Here is a 23974-nt window from a genome sequence, read left to right as displayed (position 1 = left end):
TTCATGGGATCCGCTCCATGTTACCAGGAATACTTATCATGGGTGTGCGATATTCCTTGGAATGAATAAACAGCTATTAAACCCACCAGTCCCACACTGGTGTGGGCGACATGACACGGTGACCTGCCTGCTGTGACACAGAGCCCTCCAGATGCGCCCCCCACCCTCCCCGATTCTCCACAGGGGCTCCAGCATCTGTACCCCCCGCCCACTGCTGTGACTGAGTGCCCTCTCCCCTGCAGCCCCGCCCCCAGCCCCGCCCCCACGGAGGCTCTGTTTACAACAGTCTCTACAAACATTCCCCAACCTGTCAGATAAGCAGAAACAGGCCTGTTTTTCTGTTGTTATTTCAACTTGAATTTCCCTAGTAATGAGGAAGAACATTTTCTCTTAATATCTGTTGGCTAGTTTGATCTCCTCTTCTGTGACTAAAGTATCAATATCCTCCACCTATCTTCCTTCTTAGGTAGTCTTTTTTACAACAACTTACAGGCAGTCAGTATTTCATCAGTATTCACCCATTATCTATCTGGCAGACCAGTAAATTTCCTTCTTTTTAAAATAACTAGGTACTTAATTCACCTAAGCATTTTTTATATACAACGTAAGGATCTACTTAATTTTCTTCCAGATGGTTGCCAGTTGTGCCAACATCAGATTTTAAAAAGGAATAGTAACTTAGTAGAATTTTCCCTACATAAAAACGTTACTCGTTACATTTCCGCAATGTGTGCTGTTCTATTCCTAGATGGTATTTTGTTGCACGGACTAAGTACTTAGGCCTTGCAAACACCCTACAATGCCTTTATGACAGTAGTTTTACAGCACGTTTACCACATGGCTATGTAAGTCCCCACTTTTCTTCTTTCTCGTAGTTTTCTTGAGTCTTTCAGGGATTTAGTCTTTTCTCTGAACTTCAAAAATTACTGTATCCAATTTAAAAAAAACATACCTTTTTAGTATTTTTTTAGGCCTCCTTCCAAATTATCTGGCACCATCTTGCTCAGTAAAAATGTAATTTAAAATGCTTAATTGCGTCACATAAAATATACTTAAATATATGTATGTTAGTCATAAATTTATCCCAGTTTTCCATTTTTCTTTTAAAATACATGAAAGGGGACTTATGTGGACTAGAATAAATTATTTAGAAAAAAATTACATTTAACTGGAATTCCTTAACCAGATATGAAAAAATTGTGTAGCAGCATCTCTCTTGAAAGTAACATACTCTGGGTCTTAGATCAATAACAGCAGGAAAAAATAGAGTCGTCCTTACTTTTTAGATCATAAATGTATCAAAAATAAAAAATGTTTGTATCTCACACTACAAATGTAAATAACTAAAATAGATGTGTGCTAAAATCAATATGTAATTGCAGAAATAATTACGTTACTAAATTGCTAAAAAAAAAAAAAAAAAACCTAAAAGATTTTCTCTGGACCAGACAATGGTATCACTGGAATGCAGTCAGGGAACCTGGGGGGCGGGGAAATGTAGGGCAAAGGCTCAGATACTTAAACAAGAAAATGACCTTTATTTGGATCATGACTGCTACATATGCAGACATATGAACCAAAATATTGACAAATGAAATTATAAAATATGTTGCATTTGCTTCAAAATGATTTGGAGTAATTTGGAGAGTGAGAATATAAACAAGGTCACCGTGAGCTGTTACTGCTGCAGCTGGACGCACTACTTTTACACATGTTTGAAACTTACCACAACAGAAAACTAGACAAAAAGTTTCCAGTTAAAAGGCATTAAGGACTAGCAATTTTAGCGAAGGTGCTCGGTTAAGTGATAACAGCAGAGACAGTGTTCTGAGCTGAATTAAAACCTGACAGATCACACAAAAGTCATTACTCCAAAATGACTCATTTTACGGAGAAATTTAATGCAAAGAAATGATGCGTTGTAAGCTGTATGAATATAAGAAACCAAGTTCAGGCTTTAAAGTAAAGGTAATCTCAGACATTTCTTACCTTGAGCTCCAGCCTTGTGGTGTTTGCCTGGCACCGATACGTGGCAAGAAGAAAGTTGTCACTGGACTGGGAAGAATTCAAAATTAAAGAAAACGATGAATCCAGATATTTGACAGCAGAAACAGCCTCCACAACGGCTGCCATTCACTGAGCACCTGTCCTCTGGGTGGCGCTGTGCTGAATGCTTTTGGCTTATTCCTACAAGCAGCCCAGTGCGGGGAGCCTGACTCAGCAAGTTTCAATAGATGAAGAAACTGAGGAAGGAGGAGGGGTTGGGTAATTCCCCCAAAGCCACACCTTTAAGACTCTAAAGCTCATGCTCATGCTCTCCATCGGGAGTCTCTACAATGTGTTAAAACATTAACCGTTCTCCTAAAAACGTAACGGATGGTGTGAACTCCTAGTGTTTAAATTATAAAGACAAAGACATCAATGTCTGGTATAGAACGTCTTGGCCTTTCACAGGTAGAAGACTGAGAACTCATCTCTGCACTCCTGCCAAACGGCACAGCACATGGCCTACTGGAGGAACTCAATACATGTTTGTTGAATTAAATTGCAGGGGTAATTTCGGGTATTGCAACTTTTTGAAATTAAATATTGAGCTACTAAAGTAAAAAATACATCTAGGTTCATGAACTGTAAGGAGAAACATGAAATATTTGATATGCAATTTTCATAGGTACTGCTTATTCCTCTATTTTAAATAAATAATCTAAGAAATACAAAGGATGCTAAGGTCAAAAGAAAATTTGAACATTACGTTTCAAATCATTTAAACTCAGTAAACACAGGATCAACTGACTTAAAAATACATACATTTTTGTGTGATTGAAAACAAATGCTCGGCACTTAAGTATTTATGGATGAAATGATACAGGTTAGAAGAGACGACATGTCTGGGGTGAGGCTGGAATGAGGGAGGGAAAGGGTACACAGAGCAATACGAGACTGGCCATGTGCCGAAGGCACTGATGAGCACGTGAAGACAACCACGTGAGTCTACTTTGGTATATACTTGAAATCTCCGTAGTAAGATTTTTATAAAACTATCATTCCAGAAAACAGGTTTTAATTTAATAGAAAACACTCATTTCAAAGACTCCAGCAGTGATATAAATAAAACAGGCTTATCTTTCATAGTAATTTAGGAATGAAAGATTTTATGTGTATATTAACTTGATTTTTTAAATGATTATAAAAATGAAGGCCCTAATGTTTATTTTAATTCATAAACAGGATGATAAATCAATAATAACACAATACAACTGCTATAAAATCTCTCATCAAGCAAAAAAAGCTTTACTATGAAATGACAAGACATTACACTGAAAATGAGTCCCTCACACAGCTATCCACTTGGCTCTCTCTCTCGTTCTGCTCCTCCCTTCTCTCTGCACAACCACCTGCCAACTCCAGGCTGCGACCTGCTCGGCTCGCTCGGCCATGCGGCCGTCTCAGACCTTGTTCGCCCTGCTTCCAGGGAGCGCGCCTGCTGCTCCCCCAGCAGTGTGCAAAGAAGTGACGCAGTGGCACGTCCAGAAGCTCCGACAGGATCTCAACCCCGGTGCTCTGCACACAGCAAGGGCTCGGCAGAATGAACACTAAGCAAGATTCAACAAGCCCACAAAAAGCAAGGAAGGGCTGGCTGGCAGAAGGAACAGATCACGTTGGAAGGCAGGAATGTGTAACACAGCACAGCAAGCATTTTCCAGAAATGTGAAGAACTCCGAATGTTGGCATGGAAGGGAAGGCAGGTAGGTGGGAGACAGGACCAAGAGCTGAATTCTGAACTGCGGCAAGGAATCTCAAGTTACATGCAACAGGAAACAAGGGAGCTTTCAAAGGTTTTGAGAAACAAACAGCCCAGTGATGTCTGCACTTTAGGACAGCCTCTCTGGTGGCCCTCTGCAGCACAGCTGGAGGTGAGGGGCCATCCCCACAACGCAGAGAGGGGTCAAGGGGTTCGAGCACGGCGAGGCCTGGGCAGCCAACAGCAGTGGAAACAAACAGGAGTGGAGGCAGGGCAGCCAGCGGGCAGGGCTGGCGGGAGCTCGGCACTAATTGGATTTCCCAGATAAGGGCAGGGAAGGAATGTAGGACAACACCAGTTTCTGGATTATCTGAAGATAAAGAGAGAGAGAAGCAGGTTTTGAGGGAAAGGTTACGAGAGGACAAACCTAACAAGAAACAGGGAGCCTACTGGTGTTTACAGGCTTCATTCGAAGTGACAAACAGAAATGAAAGGTCAGAAGAATTCTTCACATTTTTCACTCACCTCAGAATCACAGCTGCTGAAGCTGACAACGGCAGAATTTTTATCCACATCAAGTAAATCGATCGGAACGTCACTCTACAGTCAACATTAGAAACAACGGCAACAAAAAGAGTTCAGATGGGAAACGGACATTTTTTCCAAAACCTACTTTCTGTAAGAATTTCCATCCTGTTCACCTTATATTTGAAAGCATGAATTCGCTAAACTTATACTTGGTAATATGTACTCCTAAAAATTAAATATAATAAATGATAAATACTGTGATAACCTGTTTTTTCCTAATTTGAAATACCAGGTGTCATAAAACACCATCTCTCAAGACTCCTTCAAAAATATACACTTCTCTATTTTAGTTGGTGCTAAAAATTTTACCATATACTGCAAATATTGCCACTCTGACTATATCAGTTCATTTTTATCAATCTTAACTCCAGCTATAACACAAGAAAAGGCATAATGTCAGGTCTCCACTGGAGAGGAAGTTCTTTAAATTTTACTTTTCGATTAGTTCACATTCCATATTATTTGGTGTTAGTTTTGGGTGTGTGGTGTAGCGGTTAGACCGTCATGTACTTCACACAGTGGTCCCCCAGGGTTTCCAGGACCCACCGGGCACCACACATCATCAGTGCAATACCGTTTTCCTGAGCTGCACTTCACACCCTGGGGCTGTTCCGTGACCACCAGTGTGTGATTCTCCACCCCCTCCGTGTGTCACCCCGTCCCCTGGAGAAGCAGTTCCGAGGAAGATGCTGCCCCATTGCAACACTCTATGTAAACGGTGTTCCTAGCCTGATCTCACCTCAACATCTTTTTAAACCTTGTCTTCTTCCTCCCTTTGTTCTTTTCTCCTTTTCTGATGGGTTTTGCTATTATTTGCTTGCTTTCTATTCATCATACTATCATCCTTTTCCACTCCCTGAACATCACCCAACTTAAAGAAAAACATCATTAAATATATTGAAGAATGAAGTTGTACATGATCATCCCTAAACTTCCCCTTTGGGATCACTCCTTCACCTAGTGACCTACCTAAGCACCGGTGGTTGATGAGCAACGGTACAGGCTATTTATTTCAGTATCTGAAGGTTCTGATAACAGCGTTAAACACTGGAGTCTTCTAAGTCACATCTCGGTTAAGATTTCCCTGAAGGTTAGCCGAAGTACAAAATCCTTAATGTCCTTTCTGACTCACCCTGAAACTTAAGTCCATCCGTCTTTTGTTTAGTATGTATAGGATAAATAAAAGTAAAGCTGTAATTTGGATAATCTATGAGAAAACTGATAATCTAATGGGAGACTAAGAAAACCTTTAAAGTTACCATCTAAGCCAAATGTAACATTTAAAAGACAAACATGTAAAACTACCTTCTACAGCTAAGTGTTCAGTGATAATCAGTGCATATGACTGACTCGTGTGCAAACAGACGTAGTCCAAAACAAAACAAAGAAATTAGACATTTCGCTCACCTGTATTAAGACATTGTCTATCGCTGTCTGCACCTCCAAAACAAGGCTGTAGCTGGCGTCATCTTTACTCAGTGTAAACTTGTCATTTATGCTAAATGCAGGCACTGCGGACTTCGCTTTGCCCGACTGAGAAGACTGCTGGTGTCTCTCCCTCTCCTGCAGCACCTTTAACTGCAGATGCTCCAGCTCACTCCTAGAGGGACAGTCGTGTCACTCTGTCATCTACAGGTATGAGCACTTGAGGTTCTTAGAATGTTCACAAAATTTTGAGAAATCTGCCGTGCGAAATGGATTTTTATTGGTTGAGCTGTAACTATAACACTAACAGTAACAAAATTTTCCTTCCAGGACTGACCAAACAATTCTACATTGTTGGTCTCTCACCTAAAAATTAAAACATCTCCTCAGTCCCACACCGGCAATCTTAATAAAAAGCTGTCCGTACGGAGGCGGTCTGCCATCAATTCTAACACGGCCATCTGGACACAGGTGCCCAGAGCACCCATCGCAGGGGAACCTGATGGCACAGGGGCACGGGAACACACTAGACTCAATGAGAAGCAAGCAGGAAGCAAGCAGGGAGCAAGCAGGGAGCAAGCAGGAAACTGTCTTCCAGGAAGACATCAGGAAAAACAGAGACAACAGGAGGAGGCCATCAAGCTTTCACACGTGGGAACCACAGGGGCATTCATGAGCCAGTGGTACAGCTGACGCCCTGTCTGGTGTCGGAGAGGGTTCTGCTGAGACTGAACTGTATGGGCACAGCGGACAGTGGAGCCAGGTGCCGGGAAAGGCCGTGTGCGAATAAAGCGAACAGTCATTGGGGCGGAACAACGTGAGGCTGAGCTACGCAGGCGTTGGAGGGAGAGTCTGGGGAGGGCTCTTGGGAGGGGTGTGCGCAGTGACAAAGAGAAGATCCAATCGTGTCCAGGAAATGTTTACTGAGTGTGTCCATGTACCTGCGTTCCAGGTGCTGAGTGAACAGGACAGACAGCAGCTCCTCTTGGGCCACATCGGGAGGGGCAGACTGGGAGGGACACTGATAAGGCATCGCACTGAGGGCGGGAGCTAGTCGTCATTAACTCTACGTGCCACCCTCACTGCGAGAACATCACAGCTTGCTGTCCTGGTAGGTGGGGTGCGCTGGCGTGCGGAGAACCTGGGGTGTGGCTTTCGTGAACTAGCGGTACTTGCCACATCGACCACTTCTGTCACCCTCGACCACCACCAAAAATCCCGGCCCTCACTCCTCCCAGAGCTCAGCAAGAACCCCCGTAGGAAGAGCAGCCATCAACAGTGTCTGCCGCTCCCGCTTCTTCGTTGCAGGAAGCACTTTTACTTGAGTCTTTTTCAGAGGAACTGTCAAGTTCGCCAGGCCACGAAAGCAAACCCTGAGTCAGAGCAAGTCAACACTATCCGCTTCCACTGAGACAACTTATAAGCCAAAGTCAGAGACTCAGCAAGGCCCACAGGGGCAGCAGACATGGGAATAACGAGGGACAGTGCCACCTGGGCCAGCCACTTCCTTATGCCCGAAAAAACCAAAACACCGCGACTCCACACAACTGAACAAAATGTGTATAATTATCCATCTAAGAAAAAGTCAATATATAATAAAGCATACAAAATGTACATCTCTAAAGTCCAAAATATTACTCAGCACTTACTGCTAACTTTCTCAAACTGATAAACGTTCATTTAAGTAAGTAATAAATGAATTACCTGTGTAATTTCCTCCTACATAATTAATATACTATACCTGTAAGTAATAAAACAACAACTCCAGGAAATGAAAATAAACAGGCGAACCAAAGTCTGAAGTTACCGTAAGGAAGAAATCCTAGTCTGCATCTCCTGGCTGAGCCTGAGCTCCTCGCGGGGCCCGCTCTCCCGGTGCGCCGGCTCCGTGGTCAGACCCGACACCCAGCCTGCGGAGAGTTGCAGTCGTGTGTCGGGTGCTGCCAGAGGCGGAAGGAAGGCGGGCTACGTGCCCCTTTGTCCATCAGCAGCAACCTCACTTACTCCGAGGACTTACTCCTCTTAAAATCCAAACCAAAACAGAAACCAAAAGAAATTAAACTGGAAATATTACTGTATTTTTCGGATTATAAGACACACTTCCCCTCAATTTGGGGGGAAGTTGGGGTGGGGTGTGTCTTATTGTCCAAATGCAGCTTACCTAGCTCGTTGTGGGGGGGAGGGGGAAGAGCAGGGTCACAGGTTATTAAATATTTTACCACATTTTTTGCTTTATAATTTTTTCCCTATTTTCCTCCTCTAAAATCTGGGTGCATTTTACAGTCCAGAGCATCTTACAGCCCTAAAAAATACGGTACTTAAGCATCTTGTGAGACTATATTTGCTTTGCCTGAAATATTTTCATTTAGTTTTAATTTTCAGGTATGAAATCAACATATTCTAGCAAATGCAAAAATAGCTGATGAATTAAGAATTGCTTTTCAAAAATTATTGTTGTGTTAACTTCTTTTCATAAGAAATACCTGTTTCTTATATAAATGTATACTAAGTAACAAAATACAAATTTATTTTTAAAGTAAAGAATATCATTTAACTTTTAAAGATACTAGTGGTATGCCAAGCACTCCTTTATTTTTTTAATTAAATCTTTACCCAAAGACCTGTTTATTGATCTTAGAGAGAAGGAAAGGGAGGGAGAGATAGGGAGGAAAAACATCACTGTGAGAGAGAGACATCGATTGGCTGCTTTTCCTACCCGACCAGGGAATGAACCCACAACACAGGCATGTGGCTACGCTGAGCCACACTGGCCAGGACCCAAGCATTCTTGAAAAGTATTATTTAAACATTAACTTGTTTTATAAATCAAGACTTTTTTAAGGTAATTTTTTAAAAGATTTTACGTATTTATCTTTAGAGGGGAAAGGAGGGAGAGAGGGAGAGAAATCTCAGTGTATGATTGCCTCTTGTGCATCCCCTGATGGGAAGTGGCCTGCAACCCAGGCATAAATCAAAACTTTTTTTAATCCAATAAAGCTTTTAATGCTGCAGATAAGAATGATTTCTTGGGACAGTGAATATACAGTACAATATACAGATGATATGTTATAGAATTGTATACCTGAAACCTATGTAATTTTATTAACCAATGTCATGCCAAGAAATTCAATTAAAAAGTACATAAAAAAATTAAAATTAGGATGAAAAATAGTGACTTATAATACTTTTTTTAAAAAGTCATCAAAAGCAATGTAATAAATGTGTATCTTTCATGATCAACTCTTTCTTAAACCACCTACCACCATCAGCCTCACCTGAGTATGTGGAGACTACAATTTCGTCATAGCCATCTTTCCCGACACAGCCACCCTGGATAGAGGTGACACTTTCAGACAGCGCCTAAAACCAAGTTAAGACCAAGCACTTTATTACTAGAACTTTCAGGTATGTTACAACAATAAGCCACAAAACTCACTTTCCTGTGTTCAAACATCCGACACATGTTCACTGAATGTGCACTTTCCACACGCAGACACCGAGGTTGGAAAGGCAAAAACCCGGAACAAACATCAGAAAACTCCAGAGTTTTTAAATTGGGGAAAGATGGTTGAAAATGACCCACATATCTGCACGTACCACTCAGCTACAACAGTCATCTAAAGAGTAAATAAACATTGTTTATTTATATATAAGAAGTTTTTAAAAACCGCATAAGCAAAACTCTCTGGTCTATTATCTGAAGTCCACAGAGCCTGTCTCATGTGTTTCTCCAAACAGTTCCTTAGATGGATAAAGATGACGATGGAACCCCCATGGAACCTTTGGGGAAGGTGCTACTACGGAGAGAAGGCCACTGTTCCAGAAGGTTCAGGGCTTACATCTCTTTCAGCAACACTTTCCCAAACTTTCTGATCGTAATCACGTGGGTGAGTCCACTAGTAATCTGTATCTTTAACCAGCAGTTTGGGTAGCGGCTCTTAAGCTCTTTGGAAACAGTATTTTATATTGCAACCCGGTACACTTTCACACGTGCACACGCACAACAAACAGAAGGTAAAAGGTCTGTGTGCACCGTGGCATATTCTAATCCGTTCTGTTCATTACACCAATGCGTGGGTGACCCACTGAGCTCTGCTAGGTGAGTCTAACGGGGGGGGGGGGGGGCACTGCTGCACAGGAGAAGGAAAAGGGAAGGGACCGCAGCCCACAAAAGGGAAAAATCCCGTTTTTGCCAGAGCGCTTCTGCATATGACTTTGTACCCTGGGATAAACAAGCTTAACAACATTCAAAATCTGTTAACTACACACTACTCTTACCTAGGATTTCTTCTTACACAGAGGACCCTTGAGTGGACAGAAATGAAACCACCACTCTCCCCTGTCTGCTTAAGGATATTGATCCTGTTGTCCTAAGAATATCAAGCTTATTCCTGAAAGCTTATTCACAACAGTCTCAGTTATGTTACCCAAATGTACATTACTCCTATAATCCATTCTGCATTATGGAAACTAAGGCAAAATAATACTTTGATATATGGTATTTAGAAACCAAATTAAAAAACTGATTATCCAGCTCGAAGGCAACAGTCTGTTACATTCAAATGCAGGAGCAGCCTAGAGAAAACTTGGATAGCATCAAAGTAGCAACATACGGAGCCAAACCCAAGACTTCGGTATGTTCCATTTAATGAACCCAAACCACCGCAGTCATCTCTGTAACTAACCACTTGATTGATAACAAGCACACAGTCCTTTTCAACAGGAACTTACTTGCTCAAAGCGGAGGACAGGCTGGTTTGCATTATCGAAAGTGTACACTTCCACCGTGCCGTCGTCCCTCCCAACCAGTAAGTCTTTGACCCCATCACCCACAATGTCGAAGCTGTCAACACACAAAACCCCTGTAAAAACAGCAAGGGGTAAGTTATTAACAATACTAGGACCACAGTCAAGTATACACCGAATGAGAACCACAAAATTGGAATGGGGAAACGAGAACAAAAGCAAACAAAGCAACACTCTGACCACATTCAGGTGTCCTTTTCCTGTCCAGCCACATTCATCCAGGTCCAAGGCTTTAAGTCATGTCCACACAGCAGTGGCCCCGGAGTTCCCATCCCCAGCTCTGGTCATATCTCCAGAGCTCCAGATTCACAGATTGGAGTCCACACTCAGCCTCTTCTCGGCAGCATCCTTTGCGCCCCAGACCTTCCACGCCCGACAGAACCCCCTGCCCCCCTTCAGCACCCACGCCTTCCCGGTCCCCCCTCATCTCCGTATGACACCACCCAACTGCCCAGGCCAACAGTGGAGACCGCCTCTCTGACTGCTCTCTCTCCCACTCCCACATCAAACCCACTGGCAAACCCTTTGCTCTGCCTCCTCCTTCGCACATGCAGAGACCATCAGCTGGTCCAGGCTACCAGCATCTTGAGCCCAGGCCAGGACGAATGGCAACGGCTGCTATTGTAGTTTCCTAACTGACTTCTACCAGTATCAACCTGCTTCCTTCAGAATCTGTTTTCCATGGCATGTTTTTGTTTGCTGTGGTAAATTGGATCACATCCCAGCCCACTTACAACTCTCCAACAGCTTCCCGCTGCACGCAGATGACAATCCAACCCTTCCCCAAGGCCCACAGGCACCTGCGTGCTTGGCCCCAGCCCGCCGCTCTGGCTCCGTCTCGGCCGCACCGTGTACTTGGTGGCCTGCGACTGCTTGTCAGATGGGGCAAGCTCACCTCCGCCTTGGGTCCTCTGCCCTCGTTCCTCCCTGTTCCTGAAACGCCTCCCCCCCAGTTTCACATCCCTCCGTTTCCTACCATTCAGGTCCAAGCTCAAATTTTACACCTCGGGAGGCGCCGTCCACAACCAGAGGCTTCCTCCTTCCACCCAGCACCCGCCTGGCACACTGTCCCTCCGACTTCCTTCGGGGGGCCGGCCGAAGCTACCTTACTTGTTTACCCTTCTCTCCCCTAGCACAGAGGCCTTGTTGAGGGAATACATGTACGAGTGACTGTGCTGTCCTTATACATACCTCCCTCACTTGTACCTACCGAGTCAGGTCCAAGTGACCCGTGGAAAAGCACACATCCTGAGAAAACAGGACCCATTCCCTGGGTCCTGCACTTCCTTGCTTCAGACCAAGCACTACTCCCAAATCTAATCCCCCACCAAACAACTCCAAGTGGACGTGAGCATAGGATGGTGTTATGGATGGACATGAGCTCATAAGAGCCCATCCCTCCCAAATTACTCTCAGTGTCTTATTTTAAAAAATTATGCCAAAAATATGACAGACCTGGTATATAAACAAACAGGAAATACAGCTGAGGTGGCTCCACGAATTGCTAAGTCTGCTATATACGTGCTATGAATACAACAGAATGAACTGTATTTAATGACCACAAAAACTGAACTACATCAAAAACATACCTCCCCTCTTTCTCTCACTCCGAATCTCCCACTTGTGCATTGGCTTGGACGCGGTGATCTGCGTGAGCCCCAGCCTTCCGTCGGACGTTCCAAACAGGAGGTCTTCCCCAGAGTCACCTAGTTACAGTCACCACATGTTCATCCTGCAACTCATCTCTTTAGAATTAAAATATTTTCATATATACCAGCTTCCATGTAATAACCTCATTTAAAAATTATATTCAAGGACAGAAAACTTAATTTGGGAAGATGGTTCTATAGTCACACGATTTTATAATCATCTCAGGTACAACTCTGCCTTATCACCCAACTTTAAGGTGAGAAAACTGAAAACCAAAGCTCAGTAACTCATGACCGCAGTGACTGGCAAGTGGTTAGACGAGGCCGTCGCCTCAATCCCAGTTCACGCTCCTTCCCCAGGTCCCCATTTTCACTCCAAGTGCAGTGACCTGGAGCCCGACACACCCTGACCACACACAAGGCCCCGCCCTCTCTGACTGTGAGAAGCGAGGCGCTGATTACCGCCGTCTCCGTGGTGCAGAGCCAGGACAGCAGGCGGGCCGGGAACCTCGACTTCGTAGAGCACGTCGGACCCCTGGGGGAGAATGAGCATTTCAAAACCGAAACAGAACATTAATTTAAGGAGTGCAGGCATGCAGAAATAACATCAATATTCACGTAAAGAACTCTAGAATAAAACTGCAGAAAAAATTAGGTTGTGGATATTAACTTGAGTTTGTGAGCAATTTTGCATATGTTAACTCATTTTAAAATATAATATATAAAATGTAAACATCAAGATGATAAATATTTAAAATATTCTCCACTTGCAATGCTTCATTTTAAACGCCTGCCTGAAACTTGACACCGGTCAAGGTCCCTGATGAAGTGCCCCAGACACTCGGCCTGCTTCTGGCCTGACCCAAGGCTTCCACACAGAGCACACTCAGACACCTGGACAGGCCCAGCGTTCGTCCTAAGGAAAGCCTGGCCTCGCACCTTTGGGTGTTCCCCAAACCCACTGCAGTGAGAGGCAGGGTGGCCTGCATATAGGGACAGGAACAGGTTAGGTCCTTTTGTCTTTCTTTCCAGTGGCCACTAGTAATGCCTTTCTTTAGGGCACAGTATCTGTGAAGCTGGAAAGAATGAGGCAAAAACACTCATACTCCCATGGAAAAAACATCCACGATAAAGCATTCAATGAGAAGAATTTGCAAACTCGTAGTAAAAAATTTAAATATACAGAAACCATATAAGACAGCCATATGCTCTATCTTTTATTTAAACTAACATGAAGAGATTCAGCTGTCCACATACACCTACACGAACACAGCAGAATACTCCAACAAGGCCCCCTCCGGGGCGGCAGACCGCCTAGCAAGGCAGATGGGAGCCAGGGTGCTCAGGGCAGAGGGGAGACTGACTTTCTGCTTTCCATAAATCCTTAGAGATTTTTTTCATAAGCTTATGGACTTCTTGTAAAAGAAGCAGAATCCTAGAATTCAGCCACATCAATTCCTAAGTGAATGCCAGCCTGTTCCTATTAAAAGCTGAATTCAAACAACTCGTGTCTAGGAGCACAGGCAAGGGGAGAAATCAATCATTCTTGCCTCCAGAGTGAGCCTTAAACATTGTTTACTTCACCTTATGGGGGAAAAACCTCACAGAACCACTGGATGTCGCCTGTTGTTATAAAAAGGCTGATGCTGCCAAGGGCCACCTGCTATGCAGTCCGGAGACAGCACGAACAAACAGCTGGACTCTGCTCAAATGCACCACCGACGGCCTGAGTTTCTGAACCGATTCGGCCACCTGTTACATGTTCCTTGCACTTAAACTTTATTTTATGGGCTCTGGTGTGTGTATTTTATTGAAAAATTACTTTCAAGAAGACACAGTAATAACAGTGATTACTAACAATGGCCTTAAGCAGCTGTTTTAGCAAACTATGGTTTCAAATATTACCATCAATCACTTACCTAACTAATATGCACTGATGGCTTATTCTGTTCCACATACTGTCATAAAGAGTGGATAAACTCCAGTGACACAACCCTGATCTCAACTACCTCTTGGTAAAATCCAAGAGCCTCTCCTTTGATTTGATTTGTTGGGAGAGGGGAGGGTGATGAAAAAATAAAATAAAAACTAAAAAGGAAACTATGCTAAAGGCTGAGCAGGTACTCCATTCCGATCCTGTTAGCTCAGAAATCACGCAGGTGGGGACGTCACCCTTTTTTCCACATAAGCCTCTCTAACAACTCGCCAAAGACCTGAACACACTTGCCTCAGTAAAAAAAAAAGTAGTTTATCAATTAAAATTTTTTAAAATTCCCAGATACAATTCTAAGTAGGACATTTAGAGTGGTAGTAATCAATTTATCTCAAGAAGACACTGTTCACTAATACCCATTGACCCAAATGAGGAAAAACTGTAACAGTGCAAATAGCAGCTACCTGCAAAACTCGGAGCAGTCGGTCCTGGCAGGCCAGTACCGGTGTCACGCGAGACAACCTTTCCACTGGCAGGCAGATGACGTCGTTGATCTTGTCACCTGAAAGGTAGTAGTGCTGGTCTTTGCAGTCGCAGTAATGGCTGTAGATGTAACTTGCGCTGAGGAAGAGGTCCGAGCCGGATACGTGCCTGAGAACATCCAGCGTACTTTAAAACATCCTTATTTTTTTAAAATAAGCATAAAAATCTAATATTTTGGAAATGAGAAGTTTATTCACACAGTTTTACTGTCATTGTATCACAGCCTTAATGAACAGTTTTTTTCCCATCCCCCCCCCCCACTTTATTTCTAGCTTTTGGTCCAACACTGATTTTACAACTGAACATGAGGATCTTAAAAGGCCTCGGGCTTCTCAAAAATTAAGGTCAGAACTGAAAACAAAGTCAAGATAGTAACTCTGCATCTGAAGACAAACAGTGTGCCAAAAGTAACTGTTTGTGATGTGCACCACGTGCGAGGCACTGTCCTGAGTGACTCACCTGTATGAATCACTGTGAATTAGGAACCATTACTATCCCTTTTTCCGGGTGAAGAATATTAGCACACAACTAGTGGACAGTGGAGGGAATTGCAACTCAGGTCGTTTTTTAACTGCAGAGTTAACTTTCTTACCACAACACAGTGTTGCCTAGAAAAGGCTATTTGAAGATAATCTACTTTAAATGATAAGTAGAAAAAATGGAAAAAATGCCTTCCTTAGAATTTTATCTTGAAAAAAGAAATGAAAATAAACTTGTTTCAAATTACATTTAATAAAATTTAGGCAATAATCACAATGATGTTCCAAAATCTTAAGACTAAATTAAGTTTTCAATGAAGGAGCTGAAATTTGACAAAAACTACACACTAGTGTGTATCTTTCACTTCCAGCTGCTATTACCATGTGGTCATAAAGAGGTTAGTATGGTTTTACTTGAAGGTTTCACCTATTTCTCCACCTCTAAGGTATATCTAAAACTCTATTCGATACTAAGCTTTTTCCTAATCCTGTAACGACCCTCCCTGAGTTCTTCACCTTTAATTACTGCTTGGGGTAGCCTCACTTTGGGGCCCTGCACACTGTTTCAGTAGTTCTCTTAATTTCATTTCTATCAACCCGATGACATTCCTTATCTTTTTCAAGATCTGAAATTTCATTTTGAAATCCATCTGCATTATATTTGCATTACACTGTCCAAGGCAGTCACTATTGTTGACCAGAGTGAAACGGATGGAAACTAAGCTGGGAAGGACGGGAGAGTGGCGACCACTTCCAGAGGCAGCAGAGAAACAGAACCGAAATGTCTGGAGATTTCTTTCACTTTTCTTTCTTTTATACCTTGATCACGAATCATAACGAAACCAACCAAACACAAATATATAAATATTATAAAAGTCCTAAGAAAAAATATTTCAACAACCAATTGATTTCATATTGAGTCTAGGTCAAATTTAATTTCTGACTAATAAAAATACCTTTAGTCAATTTTATGTCCCAGAAAACCTGTTAAGATACTTAATCAATTGTTTGTCACCTATCCAAAATACTATAAATATATATAGAGAAATAAAAAAGAAAATGAACATACATAGCTTTAATGCTTTCAGTGAGGTTTGTTTCAAAAGAGAGGAACTGTTTTCCTCTCTTTGTAAAGCCCCGAATCTCAGACCCTGCAGCAACAAAAATTTTCTCCTGGGGCGTGTTGAGAACGCCTCCTAGTTCCAGTCTTGCAACCATCCGCCCCCGTAAGGTCTTGAACACTGCCTGCAAAAATCATTGGGGAAAAATAAATAGGCAAATTCACTGCTAGTGTTTTCCTCTACCGTAAAAGTGCTGGGATCTTAAACTCACGGAAATATGGTAATTCTACTACACAGAAATACTTTTAGACAGAAATGTATTTACTTCAGTGGGGTTTTTTGTTAAATATCTTCAAACTTTGGAATACTTACTCCCACACATATTTCAATGGCATCATTAAAATCTAGGGGAGGGGGAACTGGATGAAAGAAGGTGGGGGGATTAGCCGAAGGACATGCGTAACCCACGGACACAGGCAACAGCGAGGTGATGGCCAGAGGGAGGGGGGTGGGGCTGGGTGGAGGTGGGCAGAGGGGCAATGGGGAGGGGCGTTGGTGATAGTGCCAACAATAAAGTTAAAAAAATCTGAACTCCTGCAACTCAAAGTAGGGTTCAGCAAGCAGCAGCACTGTGTCACTAACTTGACTGACAATGCAGAATCTCAGGCTCCACCCCAGACCCCCAGAAGGAGAATCTGAATTTTAACAAGATCCCCCAGCTGGTTCCAATGGATATGTCTGTACACTTCAAGTTCTTTTTAAAAATCAGTCTCTCCTGGTTTCTTTATAATAGTTATACATTTTAGCAGTATAAATGAAGAACTAGATACTTTACTGGAAACCTTCACTTACTATTTCTCCATTTAATAAGAAACATTAGTATTAATTTCTTCTTCCTTAGTGTTCACTTTATTGTTGCCATCAGATTCTTCTGCTCGCCTCCCCTCCCTGCCCCCGTGACTTTAAAATATCTGAGAGGATTATGAATGATGGAAACGCCGAGTTTCTGATAGCTCCCCCCTTTATCTTTTCCTAAATTCCATATACAGTGTGGTGCGTATGAGAGTTCCCACCTCAAACCCATCACTTGTAAACTATGATCTGTGAACGTGACCACGTGATAATCAGGCCCTGGATTAGGTTGCATGAGGTGATGAGGGTTATGGGACAGTCACTCCAGGCTACACTGGCTCTGTAAGACTCCACTCCAACAGAGGCCACAGATCCTTCCGCTGCTCTGAAGCAGTGCGTCCCCGTGTTGGGAGAGAGGCCATGGGAGGACCACACTGCAAGGAACTGTGGGGGCTTCATGATGACAGGACCATCCTGGCACACAGACAGCTGTAAAGTGGGGACCTCTGTCCTACAACAGCGAGGACAACCCCGTGAGCCCGGAGTAGGGCTCCCAGTCGGGAGAGGAACTGCATCTGGCTGACGTCTAAGTGGCAGCCGTGGGAACGCTGAGCCCAGACTCCCCACCCAAGGAAACTCTGAGACAGTAGCGCACGTGCTGTGCTAAGCCTCTAGGTTTGCAGTCATTTGTCACAGCCTGGAAAACTCGTAAGTCACCCTGGCTGCCACAGGCGCTCTACAAATAGCTGGCAGTGACTCTTGTGATGGCTGTAGCCTTGTCCCGTAACTGTTTCCCTTACAACCCATGTTTTACTGTATTTCAGAACATTTTTAACCTAAAATTCTTCATTAAGTAGTGTGTTTCTCTTTTACAAACTCCTCTTTTTCCCCTGGAAATAAGCCGCACATACCACTGCTTCTCCTTTCTTCATGCCAAAGCACAGCACTACCCCATCATGGTCTCCAATAACCACCTGTAACACATTGAAGAGAATCTAAAATTATTATGATTATTATTCCCTACTAACTATGTATGGAGAAAACAATATTCTCAGCATATAAATTATGATTTTTAAAAGCAGAAATCAGAAAATCTAGGACACCCCCAGAAAAAATAATCTTCCAGAGAGTTAGAGGAAACAGCCAGAGAAGTGCATGCAGAGTTGTTGTGGAAGTAGCAGGCCACCTGTTCTGTCCCTAAACGTAAACAGACTGAGAGACTAGGGACCGATGTGTCAGGGAGGTAAACGTTTTTCCCCTTAACTGGAGCATAAGAACAATTTAAGATTGATTTTCAAAACATTACCAAATAAGGTTGTGACTGACCTATTTGATATTTTTAAAACCTTTTTAATGAGAAAATTTTAACATATGCAAAGTCGAATATAATGAATTCCCATATATCCATCCCTCAGCTTCAACAATTACTGAATGTGACCAACTAATTATTCTGAAATGAAGAGGAAGATTTTAACATCTTTCTCAAAAACTGATAACAAGAAGACAAAAGGTAAGAGGTTAGAAATTCTAACAATTATCTTTGATCTAATATACATGAACATATTTATACATTTAAGAATGTGAGTGTGTATGTAAATAAGTTGTTCATCCCAAGAATTAAAGTATAAATGCTCTTTTTAAGCACAAAGGAACATAAAACATTGGCCAAGTGTTAGGGTATAAAACAGGTCTCAAGTATAACAATACTGCAGTAGGACAGTTGACACTGTGCAGACTTTGTTCCCAGGCCACTCATTCTTCACCTTCTATGGGGACCACAAACCCCTTTGCGCATTTGATGGAGGCTGTGGGCTCTCTCCCTAGAACAGTGAGTATTCACAAATAATTATGTTTATATATTCAGATTCACAGACCTTTGAAACGATGGAAAAAGACATAGTTGTGGTTTTAATTTCTGACAATACGCTACTTCAGTAATCTGTAAGACAATTACCACAAGGGTTCCCAAAGAGTGGTTCCTCAACACCTGGAAGGCAACAAGAACCTTCAGGGAAATCTGCCTGGTCAACAGTACTTTTCTAAGTCTTTATTTTCCTTTTTCACTAGGTTGATATTTGCAATGATGGTACAGAAGTAATGACGGGTAAAATTACTGGTCTCTGACAAGAAACAATAATGACACCAAACTATATTGGTAATCTACAATCTTCATCACCATTTGAGAAGGAGAAAAAATCTAGTTTCATAAGAATATCCTTGATGAAGAATGAAAATGATTAATCTTATTAAATCTTGACCCTTGAACACATGTCTTTTTAACATTTAGTGCGAGAAACTAGGAAGTACACATTGCACACTTCTCTTGCACACCCAAATGCTCTTCTGGAAAAACACCTGTATCACTGTCTGCGTGAGGAGCTGAACTACTCACTTTTTTCCAAGAAACACCCCGTTTAGGAATGAAGGAACAACCAACAACTGAAGTGAGCTTGTTATTTCTAAGGAAAACAACTGACAATATTTGCTGATATGGTACAGTTTGAGCTTTCAATTGAAAATAAGTACTGGGTTGGCCAAAAATTCTGTTTTGTTTTTTCTGTAAAATAAAAGACACATTTTTCATTTTCACCAATAATTTTAATAATTTTAATTTTAATGACCAGTCTCTCACATGGTAGAATGGTCATTGTTCTCAACGTCTCGATTTGATCACTATCAGCTGGTCTACCTGACTGTGGAGAAATCCAGTGAGAAATCTCCAGCACGAAACCTTGCCAACCACTTTTGACACATTCAGTCACAGCACCTTCTCCATACATTGCAAAATCTTTTTTTGCATTTTAGCTGTGTTTTCTCCGTTCTTGAAATAGTAAAACACTGTATGCCAAAAATGTTGCTTGCTTCCTTCCACCTTTAATATTCAAATGGCCACACAAAAATTCACCAATTCTGATATTTTTTAAATGTGCACTGATAGGACAGCTGTCACTATACAATCTAACAAAATTGTTTTGAATGAAGTTAAAGACAACTAAGCACTAGCAGAACCATCTTATGAAAAAAACAAATGAACCTTCTGGCTGAGCCCATGCTTTGGAAGACCTGTGTCTGCCCCATGAGACCTGTGTCTGCCCCAGTAGTTGTCACACTGCTCACCTTTCTGAGGAGACTAGCAGTGACACTAGCAGATGTGACATGCTTGATATATAATAAAATGTGTCAACACTTGGAAGATTCGTATAACTCAAAGGGACAATAATCTCCAATGACTAGCACAGAATGCTATAAATTCATGCATGAGTGAAAGATACATTCAAAACACAAGATGGACCAATGAATTTTACTGTATCCAAGTATGAAAAGTTAATCAACATGGTTTGAGATTCCACTTTAGTCCTAATGTTTAAGGGACCCCTACTTGTCAAATGTAGGGGTAGCATCAAATATGAATAGCCATAATTATCTCTAAAAGTTAGTGAAATGTTCCTATTTCCAACTATGTATCTGTGTAAGCTAGATTTTCTTCATGTACCTGAACCAAAACAACACATCACAGCAAACTTACAGGAAAACAGACAAGAGAATCCAAGAATTTTTGCTTATGCCAGATGAGAGAATTTGCAAACTGTGACACAGTGCTATTATTCTCTTTAAATTGTCTTTGAAAAGTTATTTTTCATACAGATGTTATTTACATAAACATGTAATAGGTGTGTTTATTTTTTAAAATAGAGTAATATTTTAAATATTTCTTAGTTTGAATTTTAATATAGTAAGTATTTATAGTTATGATAGATATAATTACATAAACAAAAGTTCTTTGGCATCCTCAATAATTTAAGAGTGTAAAAGGGTCCTAAGGCCTAAAAGTTTGAGATGTGCTGATATAGTGGACTGAATATAATAAATGACAATCAGAAATCTGTTGATTTATCTTGACAAATGTTAATGTATCAGGATATTGTATTTATTTTCTGGCTATGAAAACATCCTAGTAGTCTACTAAGAAATGATAATTGTCTTGTCTCACCTCATAAGATCAATATATCTACAAAAATCAATATTGTTGGTTAAATGTAAAATTGAACACTGAAATACTTAATTGCTCTTAAAAATATGATCAAGTTTTAAAGAAGCATTTTTCTCTATATTCAACTGTGTTTTACATTCTCTTCACATACACAACCTGGGGCACACATGTACACACAGAGTAAATTATTTCCAGGAAAACGGAATATAGTTTTAATTAAGTTTGCTTGTATTGTTTACCAACTGTATACAATAACGTCTAAGAAGATTACGATTTGTAAATGTCCCTTGGTATCCCAACTTCTGTTCAAATTACTGGATAAATAAATTCATCTCCGTGTCGAAAGGAGCAACTTACCCATAAAGAAGGACACGCAACCCTGGCCTGTGTCAAAGCTAAGGAGAGGGCAGAACCGGTCAAAGCTAAGGAGAGGGCACAGTACCTTTTGCGTGGCTCTGTGCCGGGCGGCAGGAAGCAGCTTCATGGTCTTCTGAGCAGTGACTCCCACCTAATGGAACACAGCGGCACCCGTGGGTGCCCTCGCCCATCTGTGATCTGAGTCGCTGCCCAGAGATCCACAGAGTCAGATCACAGTTCTGTTTTTCACTGCAATGCTTAGTGATAGGAAGTAGTTATTGTTACCAGCAATGAATTTACCTAATGAAATACACCGCAAACGTCAGAAGATGGGAAACAGACCCAAAATGTAAAATTCACCCTCGTCGAAATTTATGTTGTCAAGCCAAAAGAAAAAAGAAAAAAAATTGCGCCAATACTGACAAGATACTTCACAAAAATATATTTCCAGAAGTCTTCTTTTACTAGTTCGTACAGTTGTTAAAGAGTTTTTGTAAAGTGATTTAAACACCTTCAGATACTTATTAAAAATGCAACAAAGAAGAGTTTTGCTAAAACATCCTGATGGCAATGGCGCCCAGTAAAACTGATGCCAAAGATGGTTTTACAGAAGGTACGAAGACGAAAAGGGCACCCCGGGGCAACAGCCACGAGCCCGCACAGAGAGCTGGGGGCAAGCTGGGGAAAACGGCCGTCGCGAACGCGTGCATGTAGGCTGCAGCCCTCCCAGTTATTCCGTGCGCCAGGGTGTTCAAGTTTAAAAGGGTGTGTTTGGATTGGGGTTTGAAAAATCGATCTGGCAAGGCCCAGGAAAGAAGGCTGGAGGGAGGGGCGGTTGGAGGACCGAGAAGAGGGGACCAATTCAAAGGCATTCAGGAGACCAGCGCGGCAGGACGCGGCGAGCAGCTGCAGCCGGGCGCCAGCAAGGTGGCGGGTGCTCGGCGAGACTCCCGGGAAGGGCAGCCGGCCGGGCGAGCGCGCGCCCCGGCAGCCGAACGGGACCCGCAGTGCGAGCCCCTGGGGCGGACGCAGGAAGCGAAGGACCGCCGGCTCCGCAGGCGGAGGCCGTTTCTAATAGCAACCGCCGCTTCCCAGCCCCGGCTCCTCCGCGGCCGCAGGGCCTACTTTGAGGATCCTCGCGGGGATTAGGCGTGTCTGGCCTGGGGGTCCGGACAACTGTACGAAGTGAGGGGCGCTCCGGGGAGGGGCTGAGGGAGGACGCCGATTCGGGGTCAGAGGGGTGCGGGCTCGCGTCGGGGCCCGAGGCGCCACATTCTTTCAAGTCCCCGTGGACGGTCACGGAGGAGCCGGAGCTGCCCGGGAGGAGAGCGACCCGAGGGCAGCTCCCAGCTCCGCGGGTCGCCGCCGGCTCCACGTCCCGCGACCCCAACGACGTTAGTGCGGAGACTGACCGCATCCCGCAGGGAGCCGGCCCGCCCCGCCCCCTCGGGTTTACCTGTAAATAATCCGCCCGGTGCAAATGCAGCTCCATGACGGCGGCTAGGACGCGCAGGACTGCTCCGGCCGGGACCGGACGCACAGGGGCTGCCGGGCCCCAGGCCTCTGAGGGGACACTGCTGTCGTCCCCTCTCAGGTACGACCCCAGCTCCCGTGGCCAAGGCGCAAACACAAACGCTAGGTGTCGGGGCAGCGGCGTCCTGCGTGACGTCAATACGTTAACTCGAGTGGACCCCGATGAAGGGGGAGCCCCGCCCCTCTCCCGACCTGCTCCAATCAGAGGCGGAGAAGAACTGAGCTCGGGAACGGTGGTTTCCAGGGAGACCGGAGACTCCGTGCTGGTTCCACCCGCACTGCCGTCCAGAGCCACACTTCCAAGTCGTTTTCGATGTAAAGGATTGATGCGAAGACGGGTAAGTTCGTGCTTATTTCTCAGACATTGCAAAGGGATCCCTCAAGGAATTAAGTTGCATCGTTATAGGCGTCAGCTAATAACAGCAGTACTCAAACTTTTGGTCTTAGGATCCCTTTATAACATTCTTAAAAACTTTGGAGCAACCCATAGACCTTTTGTTTATATGAGTTATCTATTGATATTTATCATATTAGAAAGTATCGATGAAATTTAAAAACAATAAAATCATTGCATGAATGATTGTAGTGAAAAATAACAATATTTTCCAAAATACAAAACATAAAGACTAGCATTGTTTGCAAATCTGTTTACTGTCCCCTGGGATAGTAATAGGGGATTGCCGGGTTGACTTCTGCATTCAGTCTAATCGTATATGTGTGGATTTTTTGAAGTATATGAAGAACATTTGGTCCAAAATCAACGAGTGGTAGTTTTTGAATGTTGGTTGCAATGTGGAAGGAGGCCTCACCATGCAACATCCCAAAGTCCCTTTTGTTACTGTTACCAATGATTCCATCAGAAAAGGTTTGAAGTATTGAAAAGCGGCCAACCTCAGAGAGTGGATATGAATGTTGTGAAACTCTAATTTGTGAGTCAAGGCTCAAATTTTAAGCTTTGACAACAAATGTCAATTGTCTTCCATGAAATGATGTTTCCTTCTTCAGTTCATAAGAA

General features: G+C 42.9%; 1 protein-coding gene across 2 annotated transcripts in view; it reads right to left on the bottom strand.

Annotated features, from left to right (window-relative positions):
- The window catches only part of BBS7 (Bardet-Biedl syndrome 7), a 32509-nt gene extending 9416 nt beyond the window's left edge, over positions 1–23093 (bottom strand). Inside the window, exons 1-13 of one of the 2 annotated variants that reach the window (XM_037058598.1) lie at positions 22883–23093; positions 21512–21577; positions 17990–18052; positions 16235–16410; positions 14608–14794; positions 12673–12745; positions 12151–12267; positions 10487–10617; positions 9031–9115; positions 7563–7665; positions 5738–5930; positions 4268–4342; positions 1990–2055 (exon numbers count right to left, since the gene is read on the bottom strand). In XM_037058598.1, coding sequence (XP_036914493.1) covers positions 1990–2055; positions 4268–4342; positions 5738–5930; positions 7563–7665; positions 9031–9115; positions 10487–10617; positions 12151–12267; positions 12673–12745; positions 14608–14794; positions 16235–16410; positions 17990–18052; positions 21512–21577; positions 22883–22918 — 1371 coding nt within the window. In that variant the 5' untranslated portion in view covers positions 22919–23093. The remainder of the gene's footprint in view (positions 1–1989; positions 2056–4267; positions 4343–5737; positions 5931–7562; positions 7666–9030; positions 9116–10486; positions 10618–12150; positions 12268–12672; positions 12746–14607; positions 14795–16234; positions 16411–17989; positions 18053–21511; positions 21578–22882) is intronic. The other variant, XM_037058599.1, reaches the window with a different exon arrangement.
- Between the last annotated feature and the right edge of the window lie 881 nt (positions 23094–23974).

The sequence above is a fragment of the Sturnira hondurensis genome, unplaced genomic scaffold, assembly GCF_014824575.4.
Source record: "Sturnira hondurensis isolate 20B ecotype Veracruz unplaced genomic scaffold, ASM1482457v3 Scaffold0010128, whole genome shotgun sequence".
NCBI classification, from domain to species: Eukaryota; Metazoa; Chordata; class Mammalia; order Chiroptera; family Phyllostomidae; genus Sturnira; species Sturnira hondurensis.
The sequence above is the reverse complement of the archived record's forward strand: the minus strand, read 5'-3'. Positions and strand labels throughout refer to the sequence as shown.